This window comes from Sminthopsis crassicaudata, chromosome 6 (genome assembly GCF_048593235.1).
Source record: "Sminthopsis crassicaudata isolate SCR6 chromosome 6, ASM4859323v1, whole genome shotgun sequence".
Taxonomy (NCBI): Eukaryota; Metazoa; Chordata; class Mammalia; order Dasyuromorphia; family Dasyuridae; genus Sminthopsis; species Sminthopsis crassicaudata.
In genome coordinates this window covers 105,558,156-105,582,834 of record NC_133622.1, presented here as the reverse complement: position 1 = coordinate 105,582,834, position 24,679 = coordinate 105,558,156, and the positions used below count along the sequence as shown (strand labels likewise).

General features: G+C 34.8%; 2 protein-coding genes across 8 annotated transcripts in view; one reads left to right on the top strand and one right to left on the bottom strand.

Annotated features, from left to right (window-relative positions):
• The window catches only part of CENPU (centromere protein U), a 72,828-nt gene extending 49,303 nt beyond the window's left edge, over positions 1-23,525 (top strand). For 5 of the 6 annotated variants that reach the window (XM_074273542.1, XM_074273541.1, XM_074273545.1 and 2 more), the window contains 6 exons: positions 3,435-3,513; positions 3,824-3,871; positions 8,334-8,395; positions 10,820-10,976; positions 13,463-13,597; positions 23,165-23,525. In XM_074273542.1, the coding sequence (XP_074129643.1) occupies positions 3,435-3,513; positions 3,824-3,871; positions 8,334-8,395; positions 10,820-10,976; positions 13,463-13,570 (454 nt within the window). In that variant the 3' untranslated portion in view covers positions 13,571-13,597; positions 23,165-23,525. Of the gene's footprint in view, positions 1-3,434; positions 3,514-3,823; positions 3,872-8,333; positions 8,396-10,819; positions 10,977-13,462; positions 13,629-23,164 lie in introns of those variants that run through there. The other variant, XR_012483218.1, reaches the window with a different exon arrangement.
• Positions 14,800-24,679, bottom strand: part of PRIMPOL (primase and DNA directed polymerase) — a 32,748-nt gene continuing 22,868 nt past the window's right edge. The window contains exons 6-13 of one of the 2 annotated variants that reach the window (XM_074273539.1): positions 23,727-24,011; positions 22,385-22,547; positions 21,107-21,195; positions 20,654-20,743; positions 19,453-19,561; positions 17,177-17,259; positions 17,030-17,076; positions 14,800-15,461 (exon numbers count right to left, since the gene is read on the bottom strand). In XM_074273539.1, the coding sequence (XP_074129640.1) occupies positions 15,174-15,461; positions 17,030-17,076; positions 17,177-17,259; positions 19,453-19,561; positions 20,654-20,743; positions 21,107-21,195; positions 22,385-22,547; positions 23,727-24,011 (1,154 nt within the window). In that variant the 3' untranslated portion in view covers positions 14,800-15,173. The remainder of the gene's footprint in view (positions 15,462-17,029; positions 17,077-17,176; positions 17,260-19,452; positions 19,562-20,653; positions 20,744-21,106; positions 21,196-22,384; positions 22,548-23,726; positions 24,012-24,679) is intronic. The other variant, XM_074273540.1, reaches the window with a different exon arrangement.

The following is a 24,679-nucleotide window of genomic DNA, read 5'->3' as shown; positions in this document are numbered from 1 at the left end:
CATTGTAGTTGATTATCATAGTTTTGTTGTTGCTGTTTACATTTCTCTTGATTCTGCTCATTTCACTTAGCCTCACTTTATGTAGTCTCTCCAGGCCTTTCTAAAATCAGCCTACTGAATTGTGTCTTGTAGAATAATAATATTCCATAACATTCATATATCTTAACTTATTCAGCCATTCCCCAACTGATGCACATTTAATCAGTTTGTGGTTCCTTAGTCACTACAAAAAGGGCTGCTACAAACATTTTTGCTCATATAGGTCTTTTTCCTTTTCTTATGATTTCTCTGGGAAACAAACCCAGTAGAGACATTGTTGGATCAAAGGGTATACACAGTTTGATAGCCCTTTGGACATAGTTCCAAATGACTCTCTAGAATGTTGGATCATTTCACAATTCCATCAATAAAGTATTAGTGTCCTGGTTTTCCCACATGCCTTCAGCTGTTATCATTATCTTTTCCTGTCATCTTAGCCAATCTGAGAGTTGTATAGTAGTATCTCAGAGTTGTCTTAATTTGTATTTCTCTAATCAGTAGTGATTTAGAGCATTTTTTCATATGACTAGAAATTACTTTTAATTTCTTTGTCTGAAAATTGCTTGTTAATATACTTTGACCATATATCAGTTGGAAAATGACTGGCCAATTCTGTTTTTTCTTTCTTTTAACAAATTGGCTATATTTTTATCAGTTTTGTCGATCTTTTGGAAAAATCAGGTTTGGGGGTTATTTTTTTACATGTCTAGCTTGTTTGTTTTTTTTTTTTCCAACTTGCCTATTTCTTTAATTTTATGTTTCCTCTTTTGTACTTATTTTATTTGTTGGTTTTTTAATTTTTAAAAACACATTCAGACAAGCCATTCTTCAATTGATAATGATAATATTGGAGGGGATGTGGGAAAACTGGGACACTAATACTTTGTTGATGGAGTTATGAATTGATCCAACCCTTCTAGAGAGCAATTTGGACCTGTGCCCAATGGGCTATCAAACTATGCATACTCTTTGGTCATCTGTGTCCCAAGAAGATCATAAAAAAGGAGGAAAGGACCCATGTGAGCAAAAATGTTGTGGCAGCCTTATTTGTAGTGACAAGGAACTGGAAACTGAATGGATGCCCATCAGTTGAAGAATGGCTGAATAAGTTATGGTATATGAATGTTTTGGAATATTATTATTCTATAAGAAACAATCAGCGGGCTAATTTTAGAGAAATCTGGAGAGATTTACATAAACTGATGCTAAATGAAGTGAGTAGAACCAAGAGAACATTGTACACAGAAACAAGAGTATGAGATGATCAATTCTGATGGACATGGTTCTTTGCAACAATGAGATGATTTAGGCCAATTCCATTGAACTTATGAAGAGAGCCATCTGCATCCAGAGAGAGAACTGTGGGGACTGAGTGTGGATCACAACATAGTATTTTCACCTTTTCTGTTGTTGTTGGCTTGCTTTTTGTTTTTCTTTTTTTTTTTAATCTGATTTTTCTTGTGCAGCATGATAAATATGGAAATATATATAGAATAATTGCACATGCAATTAACCTGCATTGGATTACTTGCTGTCTAGGGGAGGGAGTGGGGAAAGGGAGGGAGAAAAAATTGGAACAAAGGTTTTGCAAGAGTGAATGTTGAAAATTATCTTTGCATATATTTTGAAAATAAAAAGCTATTATTTAAAAAAAAAAGCATCTGTTTCAAACTTAGGGGGGGAAATGGGCAGAAAGGTAATGGGAAAATTTTTTGTAAGGATTGGTGATAAATGGGCATGTTTTTAGGCAGATGAAAAAGAATCAGTGAAGAGGGAAAGAGATTGGAGTTTTCATGGGATAAGGTCAACAAGTCTACAAGTAGAGGCATTACCTTATCAAGGAATAGTGATTATTTTTCCTCTGTGATGATGATGGTAGAAGAGAATGTGTGATGATACTGAGTATTTTTTTTTTGAGGAGTCAAGTTGAGAGAACCTCCCATCAGATTTAAGGACTCAGTTTTCTCAGTGCAAACTGAGTCATTTATTCCAAGTGGTCTGGAGAGAATCCTGAATGTGGGAATCATCAGAAAGATAGTGATAGTGAAAGCCAAGGTACTCCAATGAGTTGATGGAATCTGTAAGGGAGAAGATTATATAAGGAAAGGAAGGCTGGAGTAAGTACCCATTTCATGGAATTGGAAAAAGTGCTAGAAGCCATTGGATTAAAAGAAAGGAGAAGAACTTGTGTGATGGAAGAGAATATCCAGATTGAAAACACCTTCTCTTTCTCCTTTGATGGCTATTAGCCACTAGCAGAAGATTTGAAAAATCTATTGAAGAGAATAAGATATTGTCAGAAATCAGTAAAAGCAGAGCCCAGCGCCCAGGCTTAGCATGTAGAATCAGTCCATTTTCATGGCTTTTTTAATATTTGGGTTTTAGACTCTGAGCCTCATATACATTTGGTGATATCATCTACTCCTTTGTCTTCCACTGTCACATATTTAAAAACACAATTTATAAGCATCAAGAAAGCAGGGATTATACTCTTTAATCTTTGTGTCTAACTCAGTTTGGAATATAAGGATAGAATTTCTTTTCAAAGATAATCATGATATATAATTCCATTTTCTTCTTAACTGCCTAAAATAAGTACACAGCACTGTGAAGAAAGTAAAGTCTTTTGACTTTATTCCTTATTACATGCTATTAAACTTAATATGTGATTCTGTATTAATTTTTAAAATCCCACAATTCAGAAAAAGTTAATTTGACATTTTACAATGTTTCTCTAGGTTCCTTTATGAATTTAAGTCCATGAGTTTCTTTTAAGTTGAGAAAGTTCTACTAAGTCACTGATGTTGACCTAATATTACTTTTATTGACAGATTATCCATTATAGTGGTTATTCAGAAATAAAAACAAATCAACAGAAACTTGTTGAGTGCTTATAATTTGCAAAGCTTGCACTTGGAGGATTTCTATCAGTAAACAAAGGGTTTGATAATCTATCTCTAGGAATTAGTGTTTTGAAGTTGATGGCATTTTTTTGTCATTTGACCAAAAGGTCCACGCAGGAATAGTCTTTGACTCCTAAAAATTATTTTATTAGCTAACATATTAGGAAAAACCCAAGTGATTAGATTAGATTTACCCAAGCTAGACTCTGAATAAACAATGGGGCTTCCATCATTACTGGATTCAAAAAAAGATCATGAAGACTAATTTCACAGATATGTGCTTGCATTTTATGTGTGTATGTATACATGTATATGTATGTATGTGCGTATATGTAATTCATCCATTTATATACAACCTACAAAAAGGATAATTGATCAATCTAAAATACACATTCACTATTCTTTTAAAGAGAACAACATAAACTAGAAATTTATATCAACATATAGCTTATTGTTAGTAAACACCTAAATTTATCTTTCTTATTCTTACAGGCAGCAAGTGGAATCTCTAATTTGCCAAAGAGCAATTGACAGTTTTTATTCTGTTTTTAAGGAACAATTTATTAAAATTGTAAGTTTTATTGATGTGAAACCACTATTTTTGATCATGAGTTGTTGAAATATAGAAACATTTTATTTTGTTCTTTAGACCAAAAGCTAGAATCTCCTTCCATATACACATATCTGTGGTCTATGAGAGACCTTTTTGGAGCCAGCAATGACATAATCATTGTGCATGCATGTGTTCTGTGTTTAAAAAAAAAAGAAAAAAATTTATTGTAATTTTTAATTTTAAAAATAAAAAATTACAATTAAAAATTAAAACACAAACATGTCTAGTTCTGAACATTGAATGTAAATGTGTTTTGTTTTGTGTGTAGCTTTCCGAAGTCCAGAAACTGAAAAATTTGAAAAGGAAGAATGCCAAGGTAGGTCATTTGTGATTTGTGATATACTTTTATGAAAAATATAAATAATAGTAATAATAACAAGAAGAATAACAAACATTTATATTCTGCTTTAGTACTTTGCATAGATTAACTCATGTAGTTGGCACAGTAGGCGTTGGAAGTGAATGCTTTTAAAAACTGAGGCATGCAGAAGTGAAGTGACTTGCTCAGGGTTACATAGCTATTCATTGCCTAAGGCAGAATTAAAACTTGGATCTTCCTTCCTCCAAATCCAGAACTCTATTCATTACTTCACCTTGCTGCCTGAACAACTACACAACATTGCAGTATTCATGTTAGTCCAAGAAACCTTGAGTTTCTGGATTTGGAGTCAGAAAATCTGGATTGCAATTCTCCTAGTCATGAGTGTCATTGTTGTTCAGACTCTTCATAACCCTCTTTGGGGTTTTCTTGGCAAAAATATTGAAATGGTTAGTCATTTTCTTCTCTTGCTCAATTTACAGATGATGAGACTGAGGCAAATGGGGTTAAGTGACTTGCCCTAGGCCCCACACTAGTGCATGTTAGAGGTCTTCCTGACCTCTATGCCCTATGGCGCCACCTAGCTGCTCTATTAGTTGTGTGATCTTAGACAAAGCATTTATTTGGGCCTCATTCTTCATTGGTGTAATGAGGAAAATTATATTTGCACTACACATCAATTATGAAGTTTAACAAAATACACTTCTATATTGATTTAAGAATTACAACAGACTTTTCTCAAATTTGAAGTCTTAAGTTTATATGACTGGTATGTATCTGAATCAGGAATTGATACCAATTGTCCTAATACCATATGGGATCACAGAGGAGACTTGGAAATTATCATTTTATAAATCTGGAACCTGAAGATTAACTATTAACATCAAATGACTCCTACATCATGTGACATCATGATGTAGCATGACAGTTATGACTGGATTCTTTCCGTGTTCTTCCTACTGAGTCATTGATGGTGAGCTAACAGTAGTTTTCTTGGCTCATCTCTTCACTTTCTCTAAGACCCTTTCCAACCACCTAGGCAGTGTGGTACAATGGAAAGAGCCTGGCTTCTTGAGTCAGAGGCCCTGGGTTATGCCATTTCAGGTATTTACTTCTGTGAATCTTCACCAGGTAATCACAATGTCACAAGACGTATGAAAAAGCTAAGTTTTATTGCAAGTGAAATGAACATGCATGTGAAACTTGAGTTCATAATCTTTATAGAAGTTTGCATATTTATACAAAATAACAAAAAGGAGGAGGAAAAAACAAATATTTTACCTGAAGAGTATGGCATGGGAAGGGAAAGGCACAGTAAAGGTGGTAAAAAGATAAAACCCTTCCCAAAGGGAAGAAGCAAGAGCCACATTTCTTTTTTCCCTTGGGCACCACTAGACTATGAATATGGGAGGGTCCACTTATCAGCAGAAGACTCCAGCTACACAAATATTTTTCCAGCCTGGTACACATTGACTAGTACCTGTTTTGTCTCTCAAGGACACGTGGGAATTCAGCTTGGGGTGCAAAGAACAAATGTTGGGGAAGGGGAGAGACTCATTTCCCCCCCCCCAAATTAAATATAAAAATATAAATAGATTTTATTTTTCCCTTCCTTACCACCCCCTTCCCCAAGACAGCAATTTGATAGATTATACATATACAGTCATTTTAAACATTTTCATATCAGTCTTGTCAAAAAAAAAAAAACAGAACAAAAGGGAAAAATCACAAGAAAGGGGGGGGGGGAACAGTGTAAATAGTATGCTTTGATCTTTATTCAGTTTCCATAGTTCTCTCTCTGGATGCAGATGGCATTTTCCATTCCAAGACAATTGGAATTGTCTTAAATTCATTGTACTGCTAAGAAGAACTAAGTCTGTCATAGTTGATCATCACACAATCTTGCTATTACTGTATCCAGTATTCTCACTTCACTCAGCATCAGTTCATATAAGTTTTTCTAAGCTTTCTGAAATCAGCCTATTCATCATTTCTTATAGAACAATAGCATTATTCCATCACATTCAAACACTACTTTTTCAGTATTTCTCCAATTGATGGGCATCCATTCAATTTCCAATTCCTTGCCACCACAAAAAGAGCTGCTATAAACATTTTAGCACATGTGGGTTTTTCCCCTTTTTTATGATCTCTGGGATATAGACCTAATAGTGACACTACTGGATTGCAGTTTTGTAGCCATTGGGGCATTGTTCCAAATTGCTCTCCAGTATTCCTGAATTAGTTCACAGCTCCATCAACAATGTATTAGTATCCCAATTTTCCCACATCCCCTTCAACATTTATTGTTATCTTTTCTGGTCATCTTAGTCAGTCTGATAGAAATGAAGTATTATCTCAAAGTTGTTTTAATTTGCATTTCTCTAATGAATAGTGATTTTAGAGCACTTTGTTATATGATTATAAATGGCTTTAATTTCTTAAAGTTGTTTGTCCATGTCTATGTCCTTTGACCATTTATTCATTTGGAAATGACTTGTATTATGAATTTGACTCAGTTCTCTGGATATTTGAGAAATGAAGCCTTTATCAGAAACACTGGCTGTAAAAATTGTTTTCCAGCCTTCTACTTCCCTTCTCATTTTGGTTGCATTTTGTTTGTGCAAAACCTTTTTAATTTAATGTAATCCAAATTATCCATTTTGCATTTCATAATGTTCTATTTCTTGTTGATCACAAATTCCTCCTTTCTCCAAAGATCTGACAATTAAACTATACCTTGCTCTTTTAAATTGCTTATAGTTATTACCCTTTTTGTTTAAATCATGAACCATTTCAACCTTATCCTGGTGTATAGAATTATGAGTTGTTTCACTTAGATTTTGCCATATTATTTTCTAGTTTTCCCAGCAAATTTTTCCAAATAATGAGTTCTTATCACAGAAGCTGGAGTTTTTGGATTTTTGAAATAGTAGATTTCTTTAATCATTGATTGACTATTGTGTCTGATGAACCTAACCTATTACACTGAGCTGCCACTGTTTCTTAGCTCATGGTTTTGATGATTGTCACTTTATAATAGTTGGTATTATTATATAATTGTTTATAATAAGTGTGCTATAAGCAGCTAGGCCACCTTCCTTTGTGTGTGTGTGTGTGTGTTTTGTTTTTGTTTTTTCAATTAGTTCCCTTGATATTCTTGACCTTTTGTTCGTCCAGATGAATTTTGTTATTATTTTTTCTAGCACTATAAAATAATATTTTGGCTTTGATATGGTGCTGAATAAGTAGATTAATTTAGATAGAATTATCATTTTTATTATATTAGCTCAGCCTAAACCATAAGTACTTGATATTTTTTCATCACTGTGTGTGAAAAATGTTTTGTAATTGTGTTCATATAGTTCCTGGGTTTATCTTGACAGGTAGACTCCCAAATTAAATAAGATTTTGTTCTCTCTTTTGCTGCTGGGCTTTTTTGGTAACATAAAAATGCTGATGACTTATGTGGGTTTATTTTATGTCCCACAACTTTGCTGAAGTTAATTATTTCAAATAGTTTTTTAGTTGTTTCTCTTAAGTAAACCATCATATCATTTGGAAAGAGAAATAGTTTTGATTCCTCATTGCCTACTCTAATTCCTTCTATTCTTTTTCTTACTGCTTAAGCTAACAATTCTAGTTATTGAATAATCGTGTGCTAACAAGCATCCTTGTTTCACCTCTGAGCTTGGAAAACTTCTAGCTTATCCCCATTAGATATAATGCTTGCTGATAGTTTTAGAGAGATGCTTATCATTTTAAGAAATATTCCATTTATTCCTATGCTCTCTACTGTTTTTAATGGGAATGGATATTGTATTTTGTCAAAAGCTTTTTTTGCATCTATTGAGATAGTCATGATTCTGTTAGCTTTGTTATTGATATGATCAATGGTAGTTTGTGAGGGTGAGGGTCCCTTCTTAACACATTCAGGGTATCCTGCATGCTCTGGGTGCAGTTTTTCTGGAAAATAATGGCAACTAAAAAAGATGAGTTCATGGGACCCATTAACAGAATTTAGGGAGCCACGTAGCCTTGCTGTTATGTGAGGGGATTGGACTCCTTCCAGCTCTTAAATCTGGTGTCCTATGATGTTTTAAGTCTCAGTCTTGCCAAGATAGTATGCTGTCTCTGCCTGGGGCAGGTAAAAGGTGAAGAGAATAAACTGTAGAGTCTGGAGACAGAATGACCTGAGGTCAAATCAGGCTTGAGCACCCTTGAGGTCAGGAACTGGTTTTTGTTTTGTTTGTTTTTTCCTTTGTTTTCCTAATGCTTAACAAGATGCTTGGCACATAAGAAGTCACTTCATCTCTGTTTGCTTCGGTTTCCTCATCTGTTAAATAAGTTATTGTGAGAATCTAATAAGATGGCACATAGTAAGATACATGCCAACTATAATAAAAATGATTACCTAAAGCTCTATGTACATGTAACTAATAATTATTGTATTATTTAGGTGATTACAAATATCAATAAGAAAAGGAAGTGTTTATTTGAAGCTCAAGATCAACTAATAAGGTAAATTATTTGAAGAATTTTTAGAACTGAAAGTTCTAGACTTATTTTTATCTTTACAGATGAAAACCTCTGGTTGAAGTTCAGAGAGAATCTGTCTTCATAAAATCAGTTTTATAGAATTAACCTGGACCCCCATGTATTGGTCTCTCTTGTTGCTTTCTGTTTAATCTTAAAGCCCAGTGGTGTCGGTTTCATAGGATGGGTCCCAACTCACATCTTGGCACTGTGGTGGAGAGATCAGGTCAGGATCCAGGACACAGGATCAGATTGGGAGCTCTCATCTGGAACAAAGAAGTGGATGGGGAGAGGCACTGGAGGGGGCTGTGAAAAGTGCCGTGGAACCTGTCTCATCTGTGGGCCAGCATTATATCATTTCCTCAACCAACATGTATTTGGTAACTGTTCTGTGACCAGGACTGGGGGAGATGGCAAAAAGAATTGAGATGAATTTGTCTCTCCTCTTGGTTGAGTTTTAAAGCTCTATTTAAATTCAGCCATTTCTTCCTTTTCCAGTCTACATACAGTTTACCCCTCCCCCTCAGTCCAGCTGCACCTTTCTACTTGCTATGCCTTTTGTGTCACCTCCCATCCCCAAGCTCAGCATATTCCCCACCTGTGTGTCCTTCAAGCCGCAGCACAAATCCCACTTCCTGTCCGAGGCTTTTCCCTGTGAAATTGCCTTTCCTCTCTCATATATCTTGTATAGCTGTAGTTATTTATGTTGTCTCCCCCATTAGAATGAGAGTGCCTGTAGGGCAGGAACTGTTTTTAAGTCTCTTTGTTTCCTAACGCTTAGCATGGTGCTTGGCTTAACTAGTATTTTGATCAATCGATCAATTTTAGGAGAGGCCAGAGCACAAAACAATTTCAAAACCATTTGAGAAGGATAATAAGGAATAGAATTGAGGACATCATCTTGTCAAATATCTTCCTATTATGGGTTACATTGTGGCCCAAGGTGATTTAATGCCAACCCTAAGAACACAGTAAAGATTAGATCCTAAGTCTCCTGATTCCTAAATGTAATCCCTCAAGTTTCTGCCCTGAGTCTCTTCTTTGTAGTATTTCACTTGGAAATCTCATCAGTTCCCGTGGATTTAACATTCTATGCTGGTGATTTTCAAATCTACCTTTCCTGCTCTGGTCCATAATCTTATTATCTCCTAGTCCTAGTGCCTTTCAGACATCTCAAAACTAGACATATGTAGTATATGTCTTCAACTCAATATGTTCATATAACCTTTCCCCTTAAATGTTCCCTTACACCTCCCTTTCTTAGTACTGCAGAGAGTGACAGCATGCTCTGAGTTCCTCACACTCACAAGCTAGAAGTCATTCTGACCTCCTCCCTCTCTCACACACTCCATATCTAAGTTGTCACCAAGACCAGTTTTACTGATTTCACCTTTGCCATCTCTTGGATACATTTTGTTCTCAGCCGTTGCCACTACTCGGGTGCAAATCCACATCACTGAATACCTGTAATATTGCAATAGCTGCTTGGTGGGTTTGCCTGCCTCAGGTCTCTCCATGGTCCAATCCATTCTTCATTCAGCCACTAAAGTGATTTTCCTAAAGAGTAGATCCAACCATGTTACTCCCCTACTTGATAGTTATGACTCCCTGTTGCCTTCAGGAGAAATATGAAAAATTCCCTTCTTACTTTTCAGTCTTACTCCCCATTATATACTACTTGATCCAGTGACACTGGCCCCTTGGCTGTTCCATCCATTTTGGGAATTCTCTCTATCCCCCACACCTCCTCCTCTGCTCTCCCTGGCTTCCTTTAAGCTCCAAATGAAATCTTGTCTTGTAGGAAATCTTTGTCAATGCCTCTTAATTGTAGTGTCTTCCCTCTAATTTGTATGTATCTGCTTGCATGTTGTCTCTCCCCATTGCATTGTAAACTTCTGAAAAGCAGGGACTATCTTTTGTCCTTTTTATTTATTTATTTTTTGTGCTCAGCATAATGGCTAGCACATAGTAGGCACTTAATGTTTATTGACTGATCTTGATTGGTTTGCCTAATATCATATACCCAACAATCTCAGGATATACAATTATAGATTGTTTTCTTTTTCTTAATTAAAATTGTTGCCAAAATACTTTATACAATCATAGAATTTTAGGAGTGATAAATAATACCATATATAGAAGTCGAAGTCTTTATTTTTATTGACATTTATAAAGCTCCTCCTACTCAGAACCCTGTACTCAATGCTGGAGAGGCTTCTAAGTTTTGTTGTTATCGCTGCCCTCATGTTGCTTTCGGTCTAGGAGATGAAATGGTCCAGATGGATAAGGAAAAGAGTGGGGAAACCACTGAAGGCCTCCATTTGGCCACTTGGAAAGCCTATATTTATGTCACATGCTATGGTTTTACTTCAATACCTGTTATGCTTTTGGCAAAAATATTTGTTTCAGGAATGAACCACAGCTGAAATGTCTACAAATAAAATATGAGGAACTTAAAGAAAGAAAATCCTCCTTCACAGAAGCAACATGGTTTTTCTCCAATTTAAAACAGCTTCATGATGATTATGCAGCTCTTAATAGGCAAGCCCCACCAGAAAGAGAAGAGGTGAGTGTCAAGTGACACTTATTTTGGTTTCTTCATTATACTTCAGGAGAAACAGTCCCTTTATATCACTTTGGGGGTCAGCTCAGCCAAAGTCATAGGCTCTCACAGACTAACCTAGTCACAAAGTGCTCTGCAAATGTTCATGAATCCTCCCAGAGATCCTAGGAAGTTGGTGCTGTTATAATCCTTATTTTACAGATGAGGAAACTGAGGCAGACAGCAAAGTGACCTGTCACTATTGGTTAAGTGTCTGAAGCTGAATTTGAGCTTAGGTTTTCCTGACTCCAAGCTAGATCCCCATTCATAATGTGTCGACTTAGATTTCCCCCAGCTATACACATCACTGAAGCAATTTAAAAGGATCCATTAATTATACTCTTAAATGATTTTAAGTATCTAATTACTTCATAAGTAAAGGAATAAAGATTTAAAGTCATACTTTATTTGAAGCTAAGGGTGTTTGCTTACAGAAGATTTAAGGTAAATTTTATGCCTTTTATACAAATCCTTATTGAGCGTAATTACTGTATTTTTTTAATCCAAGAAAACTAGTTGATTCCACTGGTGGCCAGTTTTCACCAGAATTAGTTAGCAAGCATTTATTAAGATTAGCTAGAGCATTGCCCCTGGAGTCCAGAAAACTTCAGATCCAGTCTCAGACACTGTGGCCTTTGGCAAGTAACCCAACCCGTTTGTCTCAGTTTCCTCATCTGTAAAGGGGGATCGTAATAGAACTTGCCTCTCAGGGTTGTGAAGATCGAAGGACATAATAATTATAAAGCATTTATCAGAATGCACATGGTAAGATGCTATATATTAGTGATGCTGATGCTATACCAGGCAGGAGGAATCCAAATGTCGTAATTGAAACATATGGCAAGACCATAAAAATACACAGGTTCACAGAGAACACATACAAAATAGTTAAATGAAAAGGAGGATGCAACAGCTGAAGGGATCCCCTAATATCTGTGCCCAATGGCCTCAACAGAATTTCACTTTTCTCTGGCTCATGACTGTTGGTAAGTGGAGTGTTTCCCCATGAAGGGAGCAAGTTCTCGTTGCTGCAGAACCTGTGGTGTCCAAAGCACATACTTGTTTCTAGAATGAGGGCTATCTCTGAAATAGCCAGAACAATATTGTAAAGCAGTGGTTAATTGGCATAAAAATATTGCCCTTTCCATATTGCCTAGACATGCATTTGGTCTTAGTAGATTGAGTTATAGCTACAAACAGAAGCTCCAGATACATGCTTTGGATTCAGGAAGAGTGGAAATATGTCTGTTGCTCTTGAAGAGTTCTCCCCTGTATAATCAGCTTCCCCATCTAGTTAGAATAATGAAAGTAAAATAAAATGTAGTCAAGAATTTATTGCATTTGGGAAAGATTATTGATAAACAAAAATTACTTGGTTATTCAGTCATTATTTCATCACAACACTAGCAGATGTTGTGAACAAGAGACCCCAGGAGAACCTTTCCCATGGATCCCATAGTTCGTCCTTGGGTTCTTTTCTCATGCTAGAGCTGTCTTGGAATGAAGTTACTAGATATTTTTAAGTTTATATCGTCTCATTATAACTTGGGCATTGTTTTATGCGAATGGTAATAATATTCTGAAAGCTACATTATAGAAAAAGTTATTTTACTATATATTTTAGAAAACTTTCCAGAAGCTGACAAACTAATGGTTTTTAAAAATGAACTTAACTGTTATTATATACCAATCTCTTTTGTAATAAAACAAGTTAACTTTGTCATAATATGATTTTAGGGAGAAAAAAGCCAACTAGTAACTGGCCTAATCAGCACAATTTGTCCCAAGGAAGGAAGGCAGGAAAGCCTGCTTCAGTAATTATCAGCGTTAAACAAAATACATGCAGCAATGTTTGTGGTTCTTTCTCCTCCTCCCTTTTCTTTCTGATTTTTGGTTTAGCTTTTAGTTCTATAATTTCTTTTGCCTTATTCTATGTTATGAAGGCACAACTATGAACAAAGGCTCCAAAGACACTGTTTCTTAAAACAGCCATAACATAGGATAACAGATCTAAAATAAATTCACTAGATATGCCATGGGTGGCAGGACTAGTCTCAAACATATCTTGAAATGTTCTGGTTATTATGAATTATCTTTCAACTCCCCCCCAGATTATTGGCTCCTAGTACTCACTGGGGGCATGAAGTGAAGGAAGGAGGAAAGAAGGGGGCATGGTGAGAATGAGGTGCTGCAGAATGTCTTGGCTTGGGAACTTGTCTCATCCAGCAAGGCCCTTTTAAGAGATGGAACTTGCCCAAAATTGCACATTTGGTAAGGATTCAAATGTAGCATTCTGCATCCAAAGAAAGACCAGAGTTGTTTATCTACACCCAAGTACAAGGCAAAGTGACACTGAATTGTAAGATGTAGGTAGCAGCAGGTAAATGACTCACTTAGTACCTTGAGCATTCTCACTACACCGTCATTTCAGTAACTTTTCCTTCAAATAGTATGACTCATCCAGCCTGCCAGCTCTGCTGTTTGAAGCAAGAAGCATTTCAGGAGCAGCACAACACCTGAAGAAAATCAACTCTCACCTTCAGCAAGCAGCTCTTTGACCACAAATGAGAGAGAACCTGCCTTAGGTATATCTTGGAATAAATTTGTTCCTAGAGATAATTAAGTTTGTATATCTAACTTAGCATAATTTATTAAACTGTAGTTAAATATTAGAAATCATTATTTTAGAAAATTTGCTTTGGAGTAATTTCTGCTTAGTGAAGGTCTATATAGTTTTGTGAATAGCTTAAAAAAAAAAGATGTTAATGAAAACAAGATAACTTTCAGATTTAAAGGGATTTACTTTGAACTGAACTTACTAGCTATTAAAGCTTTCAACTTTATTTCTGAATGACAGTAATCTTACATTAATTTTGCAGTGCTAAAAATCTGGAAAATTAGATTATCTTAAATATCTTAATATTTGTAGCTTTCCTTAGTCCATTAAAGCATGTAAAAATAGACACAAAACTTTGAGTAAATGTGATTACTTCCTTGAGCCACAATATTTTTCTTAATTTGGTTCAAAAGAAAGATCTAAAAGAATAGAAGGGACAAGGAGCACATGTAACATGGTGCATTCTGCTCATGTATTTCATCTTTTTTTTTTTTTAACCATAGTTTTCATTTTTTCTTATTTTTCTCTTGGTTTTGTATCATATACTGACTTTTAAATATATACTTCCTCCTCCCAACCCAGCAGGACTTTCATTTTATTTAATCCACCCCCCCAAAAAAAAGATAAAAACTGTAAAACTAACAAACACCCAGAGAATGTAACCAGTAGTTCACAAATATTCTACTTTCCATTTCCGTATTTCCATTTCTATAGAGAAATGGAAAGAGGTTTGGTTTCTCAATTCTTCTGGCACCAAGTTTGGCTATTAAAATTAGTTGAGTTTTGTTTGTTTTGGTTCTTCTTGTCATGTGTGTATTCTGTTCCTGGTTTAATTTCATATTTCCGTATCATAATTTGTTGGTTTTTTTTTTTTTTTTTTTTTTACAATAAATAGGCATATTATTTTCTTCTAGCCTTTTACTAAAACAAATAGTACTGTCATGAATTTTGAGGGACACAACAGAGTCTTTAAAATAACTTTTTGTGTGTGTACACGCACACACACATACACAGTCATGGGGATGGATCATAGGGAAGGCTCAGGTTAGTAGCTTTTTTTGTCAGGGGCAAAATCTGACATTTTTTCGAGTACATTTCATAGCTTTTCACAAGTGCTTTCTTCCTACAACCCTGCAATTTTCACCCTTAATAGTTTAAGGTGATAATTCATTTTGATTTGAATATGCATTTTTATTACTAGTGATAGAGCATTTTTTCAAACGGTTGTTGACAATTTGACCCATTTATCCAGCAAAGAATGACTCAAAATTAAGAAAAGATAATTCAATAATAGGTATTATAATGATCAATTTTAAGGTTCCAGACTAACCCTGTGAATTCAACAGAGTAGATAATTCTCAGATGAAGTCAGTACCTGCTCTGCAGGAGGTCCTAGAAAGTTGCCTATTTTAGAACCAAGGAGTAGGTTGACCAGAATTTCACAGCTGATATGATGGAGCATATATGGGAGTTGAGCCCACAACAGCTCACAACAAACAATGAATTCATTTGTTTATATGATGTGTTTAACCAACATTTTCTTTTTAGCTATTTGAAATCACACTCCAATTTGTTTTCTGTTCTTCTAATACTTCTATGAGAACTGCATCAGGAATCTCATCCTCTGTGGGGCTGTCATTGGCCATACTCTTCTCTGTGGCTTCAACTAATTCAGCATCTTCAACGGCTTCCAAAAAACAGGTGTCATCAATCCCATTATCCCAGTCTGCACCTGAAGGCACCCCTCTTGTCAGTGTACTAAGAGATAATTCTTGAGAATGTGAGGACTGTTGTTTAGCATCAGTTCCATTTAAGATGTAGTCGTCTTCATCCTAAAAAAATTCAAACAAAATCAGACCAGAAACCTATAACCAAGATAATCCCTATAGACAGAGACCTATAAGATTAATTTAATAAGGTCTCTAAGGCAAGCAGCCTAGCTCCCACATTTCCCTGAGAATCATACTAAACCAAATAATGACCAAGAAATTTGATGAGAACATTCTACTACGCAAATTATTATCCTACTCTAGAACTGCACACAAAGTCAAGAGCTTTGGCACAGGAAGGCAGGCTGCCAATAAAGTCAAATGACACCTATAGCCTCCCAGAGCCTGTAGAGGTCATGACATTCAGACCTCTCTTTGGAGACAGGTGGAGCACAGGGTAGTCACACCTCAGAGGAATATCCAATGGGTGAACTTTAGAAGTGACCAGGAGCAGCACTAAACATCTGGGATGAGGAAATCCTCAGAACAAAAGACCCAATCCTTAGTACTCTTCTGAAAGCCTAGAAAGGAGGCTTAAGCCCTAGAAAGCCCTAGAAGGGGGTGCTTAAGTCAGGGCCCTTATCATTGTACTACCTATTATTAATTTTTCTTTTTGTACATTTTCTTAATTATTACCAAAAATTCAGCACAGGAGTGGAGTCCAAAGCCTGACCAGAAACCAAAGTTTGATAAATGAGTTAAAACTAAGGCAAAAAGGATAAAGGATCATTTTTATCTAGAGATAAAAAGGGAAAACAAGTGGGGGAAAAATTCAAGTATTTAAAAAAAAAAACAACAACTTGAAAAGTATTTCAGGAAATGGAAAATTGCCCAAGGGAACCAGACAGCAAAATGAAAATATTAAGAATCCAAATAGCTTCTGAAGAAAACAAAAGCAAAACCTAAAGTTTCATTAATGTCATAGTCAAAATCCAGATTTTAGCATGTAGCTGTGTATATTTACTAATGAAACTCTTTATTTGTCATATCTTCCTTTCTAATTTTGATGAGCTATCTTTATTAATTATGAATATATGCTAGCAAACAGTTGCCAGCTTCATTGATTATTCTAAAAAGCCAACTCTTGGTTTTGTTAATTCATTTGTTTTTCGCTTTCTATTTAAAATCTTTCTTTTTCATTTGGACTATTATTTGTTTTCTAAAGTCTTGCTTACATACACATATTCTAAACTAGCTTCCAGTTTCTTCATATTGAGTATGTGATTTCTACTGTCATGGGAAAAAATTAACTTAATCAAGCTTACTGAATTCAAATCAAGAGATTTATGAATTTATTAATATGAATATACTTCAGTAGGAATCAATCTTAAAAATGTAAAGACCCAGTTATTCAAACTGCTCCATTCTCGTCCTCTGCATTTTATCTGGTTATTATGGTTTAAAATTTTTGAGAAGGGTTGGCCAGAGTATGAATGAAATTTCAAAAATGAACATACAAAGAATTATAATAGCAGTCATCATTTTGATATCATTAATCATGTAGATATATTTGAGAAAGGAGAGAATAGTTTAGGAAGCAAAAGTTTCAAAATGACTTATTAATCATAAACATATATATCTTAAATTCAAAGACAAGTTAACTATTATAAAATAAAATAATAAAAACATACCTCTTTGAACAGATATAAAAGACATACTTCAGGTGGTAATGGGAAACCTAAATCAAAGAGGAATTTTATTTATTGCTTAAAGTAAACATACTGTTTTTTTTTAATTTCTAGGGGAAAAAAACTGTCTTAAGGAATTTAATAACTCACAATCAGATTTGAAGTTTTCTGCTCTGCAGACAGGGTCATGACATTTTTGATACCAAACTTCATTTTTTAGATCCACTAGAATCCTTCAAATATAAACAAAAACATTAAGTCTCCTAGTCTTTTATTTTAGCTCGTGGTAGAACCCTTTTGTACTCTTTTGTTTGTTTTCTTTAGCCTCCTTAGACACCTAGCTGTATTCATTTTAGGTTAAAGAATATTTTTATAACATTTTGGGGAGCATAATTCCACATTATTTTCCAGAATTGGTAGACCAATTAATAGATTTTTATTTTTAAGATTATCTCTCCTTTCTTAATAAATACCTCTCTTTCCCCTCTCCAGCAAGTCTCTTACAATAGAGAATTTTAAAAAGGAAAAATAAGTTTTGCAAAATCAAGCCAATTAGCTTTATCTGATAGTTTATGCAACATTTTCTACCCATAGTTCCCCCATCTCTCTGTCAATAACTTTTCCAATTCTTCTGAGACTAGACTGGACCATTTATACAGTACAAAAAATTCAATAATAAACATTATTACTATAAAATTTGTGACCTCTTATTTATTATATCAATTATTTATTAACCACTGTTACTATATGTCCCTGTATACCATATCACAATTCATGCAGGATACAAAGAAGTAGGAAAGTTCCCTGCCTTCAATGAACTATTTTGAATTTATTCCATATGGTAATACTGAAACAGTAAAAATCAGGGTGACCTACAGTGATGGAGGAAAAACTTCTTGGAGAAACTTGTCTTGAAAATGAGTAGTGGGATTTCAGTTAACTGAGAGCTTTGTTGCTTGGGATGACTAGTGTTGAATGAGTTAAACCGAAAATCTCAAGCAGTATTTTGGGCATAGTTATAGTTTTTATAAAAAACTTTTACTTTTTTTTTTTTTCCTGAGGCAATTGGAGTTAAGTGACTTGCCCAGAATCATATAGCTAAGACGTGTTAAGTGTCTGAGATCAGATTTGAACTTGGGTCCTCCTGACTTCAGGGATGGTGCTCCATCCACTGCCTTAGAGCGATTGTGAGAAAGGAAGTCATGAAATGGAGTCCTGTATCATTTGATAAGATACTAAGAAAATAGATTTAGAATTAGAATGATTCTTAAAAGTCATCTTTTCAACCCCCTTATTTTATAGATAAGGATCACTGGCCACACTACCTTATAGTGGTGAGCCTGATTTTAGATACAGATCAAGGGAATCGAGCCAGGAGCCCTCTGGTGACCATCAAATCTAGACTCCTCGTTTTTCATAAGAGCATGTGACCCTAAAACACTGCTGTTTCTAATGTCTCAGCTGGAAGGCATATACTAAAGCAACTAGAAATGTTCATTCCACACCCATCCAACATGAGACTTGGAGGAGACTATGAAGAACTATAGATTTGGGAGTTATCTATGTAATAGTTGAAGCTATAGGAGATTAGGAAAAGAAAAGAGCAAAAGTCTAAGAACTTGTTGACATTTAGGAGGCAGAAGGAAAGGGGGCAAAGCCAGCAAAGGAAACACAAAAAGGGCTATGTCTCTATCTTTGTATGTGATAGTGTCTAAGCATGATCAATTTATTAGTTAGGCTAGCTGATCTCTTAATGCCCAAAAAACCCCAGTGGAGCTAACAGGGTAGGTAACAGGGTCTTAAAAGTGGGTACTGTTCAATCATTTAATTGATTCTATATGACTATCTTGGGAAACAAATTGTTTTGCTGTTTCCTTCTCCAATGTGTCCCCATTTTACAAATGAGGAACTGAGACAAAGAGGGGTTAAGAAACTTGCCCAGAGTCAGACAGCTAACTATTCTGAGGCTTATTTCAACTCAGATCTTGATCTCTATCCATTTACGCAAGATTAGGTGGAAGACTATTCTAGTATTCTGCAGCAGCTTATTGATTCAATTTGAATTTGAATTAAATAGGTGATGTATAAGGTTACAAAGGTAGATAATACAAGGTTATTTCTGACGTTAGCTCTACTCTCCCTTTTCAGGATTCCTCCTCATTTATCTAAACTCTCCTGATTCCATTTTTTGTCCCTTACTCTGGGGTATTACAATCCATTCCTAGATCCAACAGATCTCCTTAGTTTGAGACTTAAGATTAAGTGAAATAAATGCTAACATTTTCAAGTAAATTAAAATCAAATTTAGTAAATACAGATTATTAGAAATAAATTATAAATGTAAACAACATAATCCTATACAAAAATCCAATAAAATGGCAATAAATTTATTAATGCATTCTTTAAAACACTAAGCATTTACTTACATTATATTATTACTCTTGTGGGCTCTTTTAATATTTCCACACCAGCGATACTTAGAAATATTATAAACAAGTAATTCTTCTGGGAAAAAGTAGTTCCAACACCGAATTCCTGAAACATCAATATTTATAAATTCAACAGAACTATAAGCAATTTTTTTAAATTAAAGCTTTTTATTTTTCAAAATATACATGGAAAATTCAACATTAACTCTTGCAAAACCTTGTGTTCCAATCCCTCCCCTTTCCGTACCCTCTCCCCTAGATGGCAAGTAGTCCAATATATGTTAAACATGGTAGAAATATATGCTAAATCCAATATATGCATACATATTTGTACAATTATCTTGCTGCACAAGAAAAATCAAACCTGAAAGAAAAAATGAGAAAGAAAATAAAATGCAAGCAAACAACAACAAAAAGAGTGAAAGTGCTATGTTGTAAACTACAGTTCCCACAGTCCTCTCTCTATGGATGCAGATGGCTCTCTTCATCACAAGATCATTGGAACTGGCATGAATTATCTCATTGTTGAAGAGAGCCACGTCCATCAGTATTGATCATCATGTGATCCAAATTACTTCCAAATGTTCAGTAATGAAGAGAACCAGCTACACCCAGATAAAAAACTATGGAAATAAGCGTGGACCACAACATAGCATTTCCACTTCTTCTGTTATTGTCTGCTTCCATTTTTGTTTTTCTTCTCAAGTTATTTTTACCGTTCTAAATCCAATTTTTCTTGTACAACAACGTAACTGTATAGATATGTATACATATTGTATTTAACATATGCTTTGACATATTAAAAAGAAATTGATCATCGTATAATCTTTCTGTTGCCATATACAATGATCTCCTGGTTCTGCTCATTTCACTCAGCATCAGTTCATGTAAGTCTCTCCAGGCTTATTCATCCTGCTAAATATTTCTTACAGAACAATAATATTCCATAGCATTCATATACCATAACTTATTTAGCCATTCTCCAACTGATGGGCATCCACTCAGTTTCCAGTTTCTTCCCCCTACAAACTGGGCTGCCACAAACATTTTTGCACATGTGCATCCCTTTCCCTCCTTTGATATCTTTGGGTTATAAGCACAATAGAAACACTGCTGGATCAAAGGGTTAGTTTGAAAACTTTTTGAGCATAGTTCCAAATTGCCTAAGCAATTCTCAATAAACAACAAAGATACTTACCTCCTTTAATGCCATTTCTATTCACCAAAGAAAGAACAAAATTATCAATTTCAGGGTATGGTGAACATTGGAAGCCTTCAATGATACCTTCTGTAGCAAAAGAAAAGGAATGTGTGAGTTACTGAAGAACTAAAAGATTAACAGCTAGATTATACTTATTCAGAGCTGTCGACCAAGTGCCCACATTTTGTTTTTCCTCCCCTTCTGTTTGCCTTTTTGGCAATGAAAATAGCTTAGCAAAGAATGAAAGAATGAAATTTTAAAACCAGGCCAATTCTGCTATCCCTTAGCAGTTTGGATAAATCCAGATTTTTAATTAAGTGCATGACTTTTTAAGTTTTTAAACTAAGAAATCTATAACAAGAACATTGTGTATATAAAAGAGCTCATTTAATTTTAAGATAATAAACTTTTAAGAAACAGTAACTATGTAAAATATTTTAAGAATTGTACCTTTAATACAAGCACTGTTAAAACATTCGATCCTTTTTTGTTTACTTAGAGGTACATCACAGGTAAGGATTCTTAAAGTGTCTGAGAATCTGAGAATACAAATAGAGAAAATGCTATTACATTAGTATTAAAAAACAAAATGTCATGAACAGCAATTAAGTTCTAAAGATGAAAACATTTAAGTATTAATTCAACACCTGTATGTACTGCACCATATTTAGCTACATAATCCCCCTTTCTCCCTCAAAAGGAAGATAAATGGTTCCCTCTAATGACAAAGTGAACAAGGACTGCTGCAAATGCAACCTGAAGTAACAATTAGCATAATGTTTGGCACACAGTAGAGACTATGTTAATAATGTTAATAAATGATTGTTGCTTGAAAATTAGAAAGGCAATGTAATGTACTAGGTAAATTTCTCAATAGGAAGCCAGGAAGTCCAGATTCTTTATCATCTGATTTATAGAGATAACACTAGAAGGGTTAAATGCATTTATACAACCCGACCAGGAAACAGCACCAGTATTAATTGTTAATATCTCTATATTAAAAAAGGCTCAGCAATTTACTTAACTAGTGCCAGTCATGGTTGGAACTCAGATCTTCTGATTTTGAGGTTATTTATTTATATTGAGCCTACTATGAATCAGAAACTAAGCCAAGAGATTTGCAAAGAACTCATTTGATCCTGACAACTCCAGGGGATATGCTACTATTACCCCCATTTTACAGACAAGGTAAGAGAAAGACAGGTAAATGACTTGCTCAGGTTCATAAAGCAATTAAGTGTCTAATTAAATGTTTAGATTTGAAGTCAGGTCTTCCTGAGAGTACATGAAGCTTCTAATCTGGTCATTAATTGTATGAGGAATGATATCTTACAGATAAGAAAGCTGAATGTATAACAGACTTTATTCTGGGTGATCATTCTGTCCCCTTGCCACCAAAGAGCATAGAAGACAAGGTATAGAACAAAGGAAGGTGGAAGAGAGATGTGATTATGAGAGGAGGAAGAGGAAAAGAGTCCTTATTCTCCAGGATTCTTGCTCATTTCAGGGGAAAGGCCTGTATTTTTAAATGTACAGATAATCTCTAAATAACAAGACTTAGATCTTTCCTATGGACGTCCAAAGTGGTAATAATCTCCACTTTTAGAAGGGGTGACTCTCAGAGAACTCAGAAGCTTCAAATGATCCCCTGATAACATCAAATACTCTTTGATAAATATGATCACAATCACCACAAATCAAAGAAAGCTTAATTCTAGCACTGCCTACCTGATGTTGGTGACCAAAGAAGAAAGGAAATACTGGTTTTCTTCAGAAACAATCTTTGAATATTTAGGAAAAAATTTGTTATCTTCAGCTACTTCCAAAGGCACACATTTGCCCAATTTAGATGATTTGTATAGCCGAAAGTTTCTATTTCTTGTATAAACTCCTACAATACACATATATTTAAAAAAAAAAAAAAAAAAAAAGGAATCACGAGAAATTGCTGTGACACAATGAAAAAGGTTCTGGTCAAAAGATTTGAATTTGGGTCTCTGCTCTGATTTTTATTAACTATATGTCAGTGGACAATTTGTTTAATCTAAGATTCAATTTCCTCATTTGCATTTTGTGAACCATAACTATTATTATATAAACTATTATTTACTGGCTATGCAAAATATTATTTAAAGATTATATATTACTTCACATTAAGCATATCAGAAAAAAATTAGCTTTTTATTCAAGATTATAAAAGTCATTTTTTAAAATTGTCAAGGAACATTTAAAGAAATCATTTCTTCGTAATATAAATGGACATAGATGTAAGGTTGGACTAATTCCCCCAAGTAAATCATTATTAACATGTTCATATTGCACAAAAACTTCAAATCTGGTCTCACATATTTACTAGCTATGACACCCTGGGTAAGTCACTTAACCTGTTTGCCTTAGTTTCCTATATTTGTAATAGCACTTATCTTGCAAGGTTGTTGTGAAGAACAAATAATATTTGTCAATAGTAGCTGCGCTATGTTAACGCTTATTCCCTTACCTTTTCTTTAGGTGCCAGGCCTTTCAGGAACTGGATATATGCCACAAATGACATTTGAAGCAAGGCAGACACAGTGTTTGGCTACTGATAACTAGCACGGTTGTATTTGTGTATTGCTGAAAATTATATTGATTCAATTCCTAGCCCTGTTTGCCAGTCAGAATTGGGAGAGGCTCTGTTTGGGAAAGGCACACAGTGTACGACTTTTGTCACATAATCCTACACTAAGATGCAAGGGCTCAACTCCTTTTGTTAACTAATATGGCCTTTAAAGTTACCTATAAAATTGTGTCCCACCTTGAAGCCTTCACTGATCTGCAGTGATCATCAGTTGTTACCTTGATATATTTACAATAAACTCTTTTTAATTCTTTTTTTTGTCCTGAGTTTTTGCCTTATTTATCAGGGTGAAAGCCCAAATGAAGACTTTTCCTTTCAATAGAAACTATTTCTTGATCAGCCCACCAAAAACATTTCTCCCAATTTTCTTTATGGCTAGCCTAAAGCTACCTGGATATAATAACAATTTAAACAGTTAAGAGTTTACATATGAGTTCACAAAATTTTACATACCTATATCTACAAAAAGGTGATCATCTCCTTCTTTATTCTTCACAATTAAAAAAGAAAGATCTGCCCCATTTTGCTCAGATGTGTTTAAATGTTCTATCTTGCTTGAATTTAAGGGCTGGCTTTTTGCAGTGTTTTTCTCTTCAGATGCATTTTTAAAAGAGATTTCTGGTTTCACTATTGTTTTTGAAGAGGAAAATATGTGTCCTGTTACTTCTGGTATCTTCTTATTAATTTTACTGTCATCTAATGCAATTATAGGTTGCAAAATTTTTCTAACAAAGTTACCTAATAGAAAGAAAACATACTATTAATCAAAGCAATTGCTTTATTCAATTTAAAACTAGTGTTAACAATATTTACCTAAGAGTAAGTTTTCTACACCTTCAGAGTAAGTCAATGTTTTCCCTTCTACTTTGGACCTATGTTCATAGTGCATAAGGAAAAGAAATAAGAATAAGAAATAAGTGATCAAATAATCTAACATCGGGTTTGAATAACTAAATTTATGGCTGATGTCCAAGTAATTTGCTTCCACTTAGTGAAAGAATCCCATTGGCTGATCTCTCAAGGACCTGACCCATTCAATGCCCTTCCTTTAGGACTCCCCCAACCCCTATTGCTGGTTTTAACTATCTTAGTCCCACCATCCCTAGCATTTTTATTAATCCACATCTGGAATATGATATGCTGTGGGCAGGAAGTAAGAGAGAGTTCCACTCAGAACTGTCTATTTATGCTTTCTCTCCTCCGAGATTACCTGTGCCCAGTCCATTCAGCACTGACATAAGTGAAGCCACAGAAGGGAGACATGTGGAGTTGACTTCCACGCCAGGAGGAGATCCAACAAGAGGTCACACCCCTGACTACCTCAAGGAACCTATTAGCAGCTCCTATCCTATCCTATCTTATCCTATCCTATCCTCTTGTATTCTGCAAGATACAAACTCCTGCTT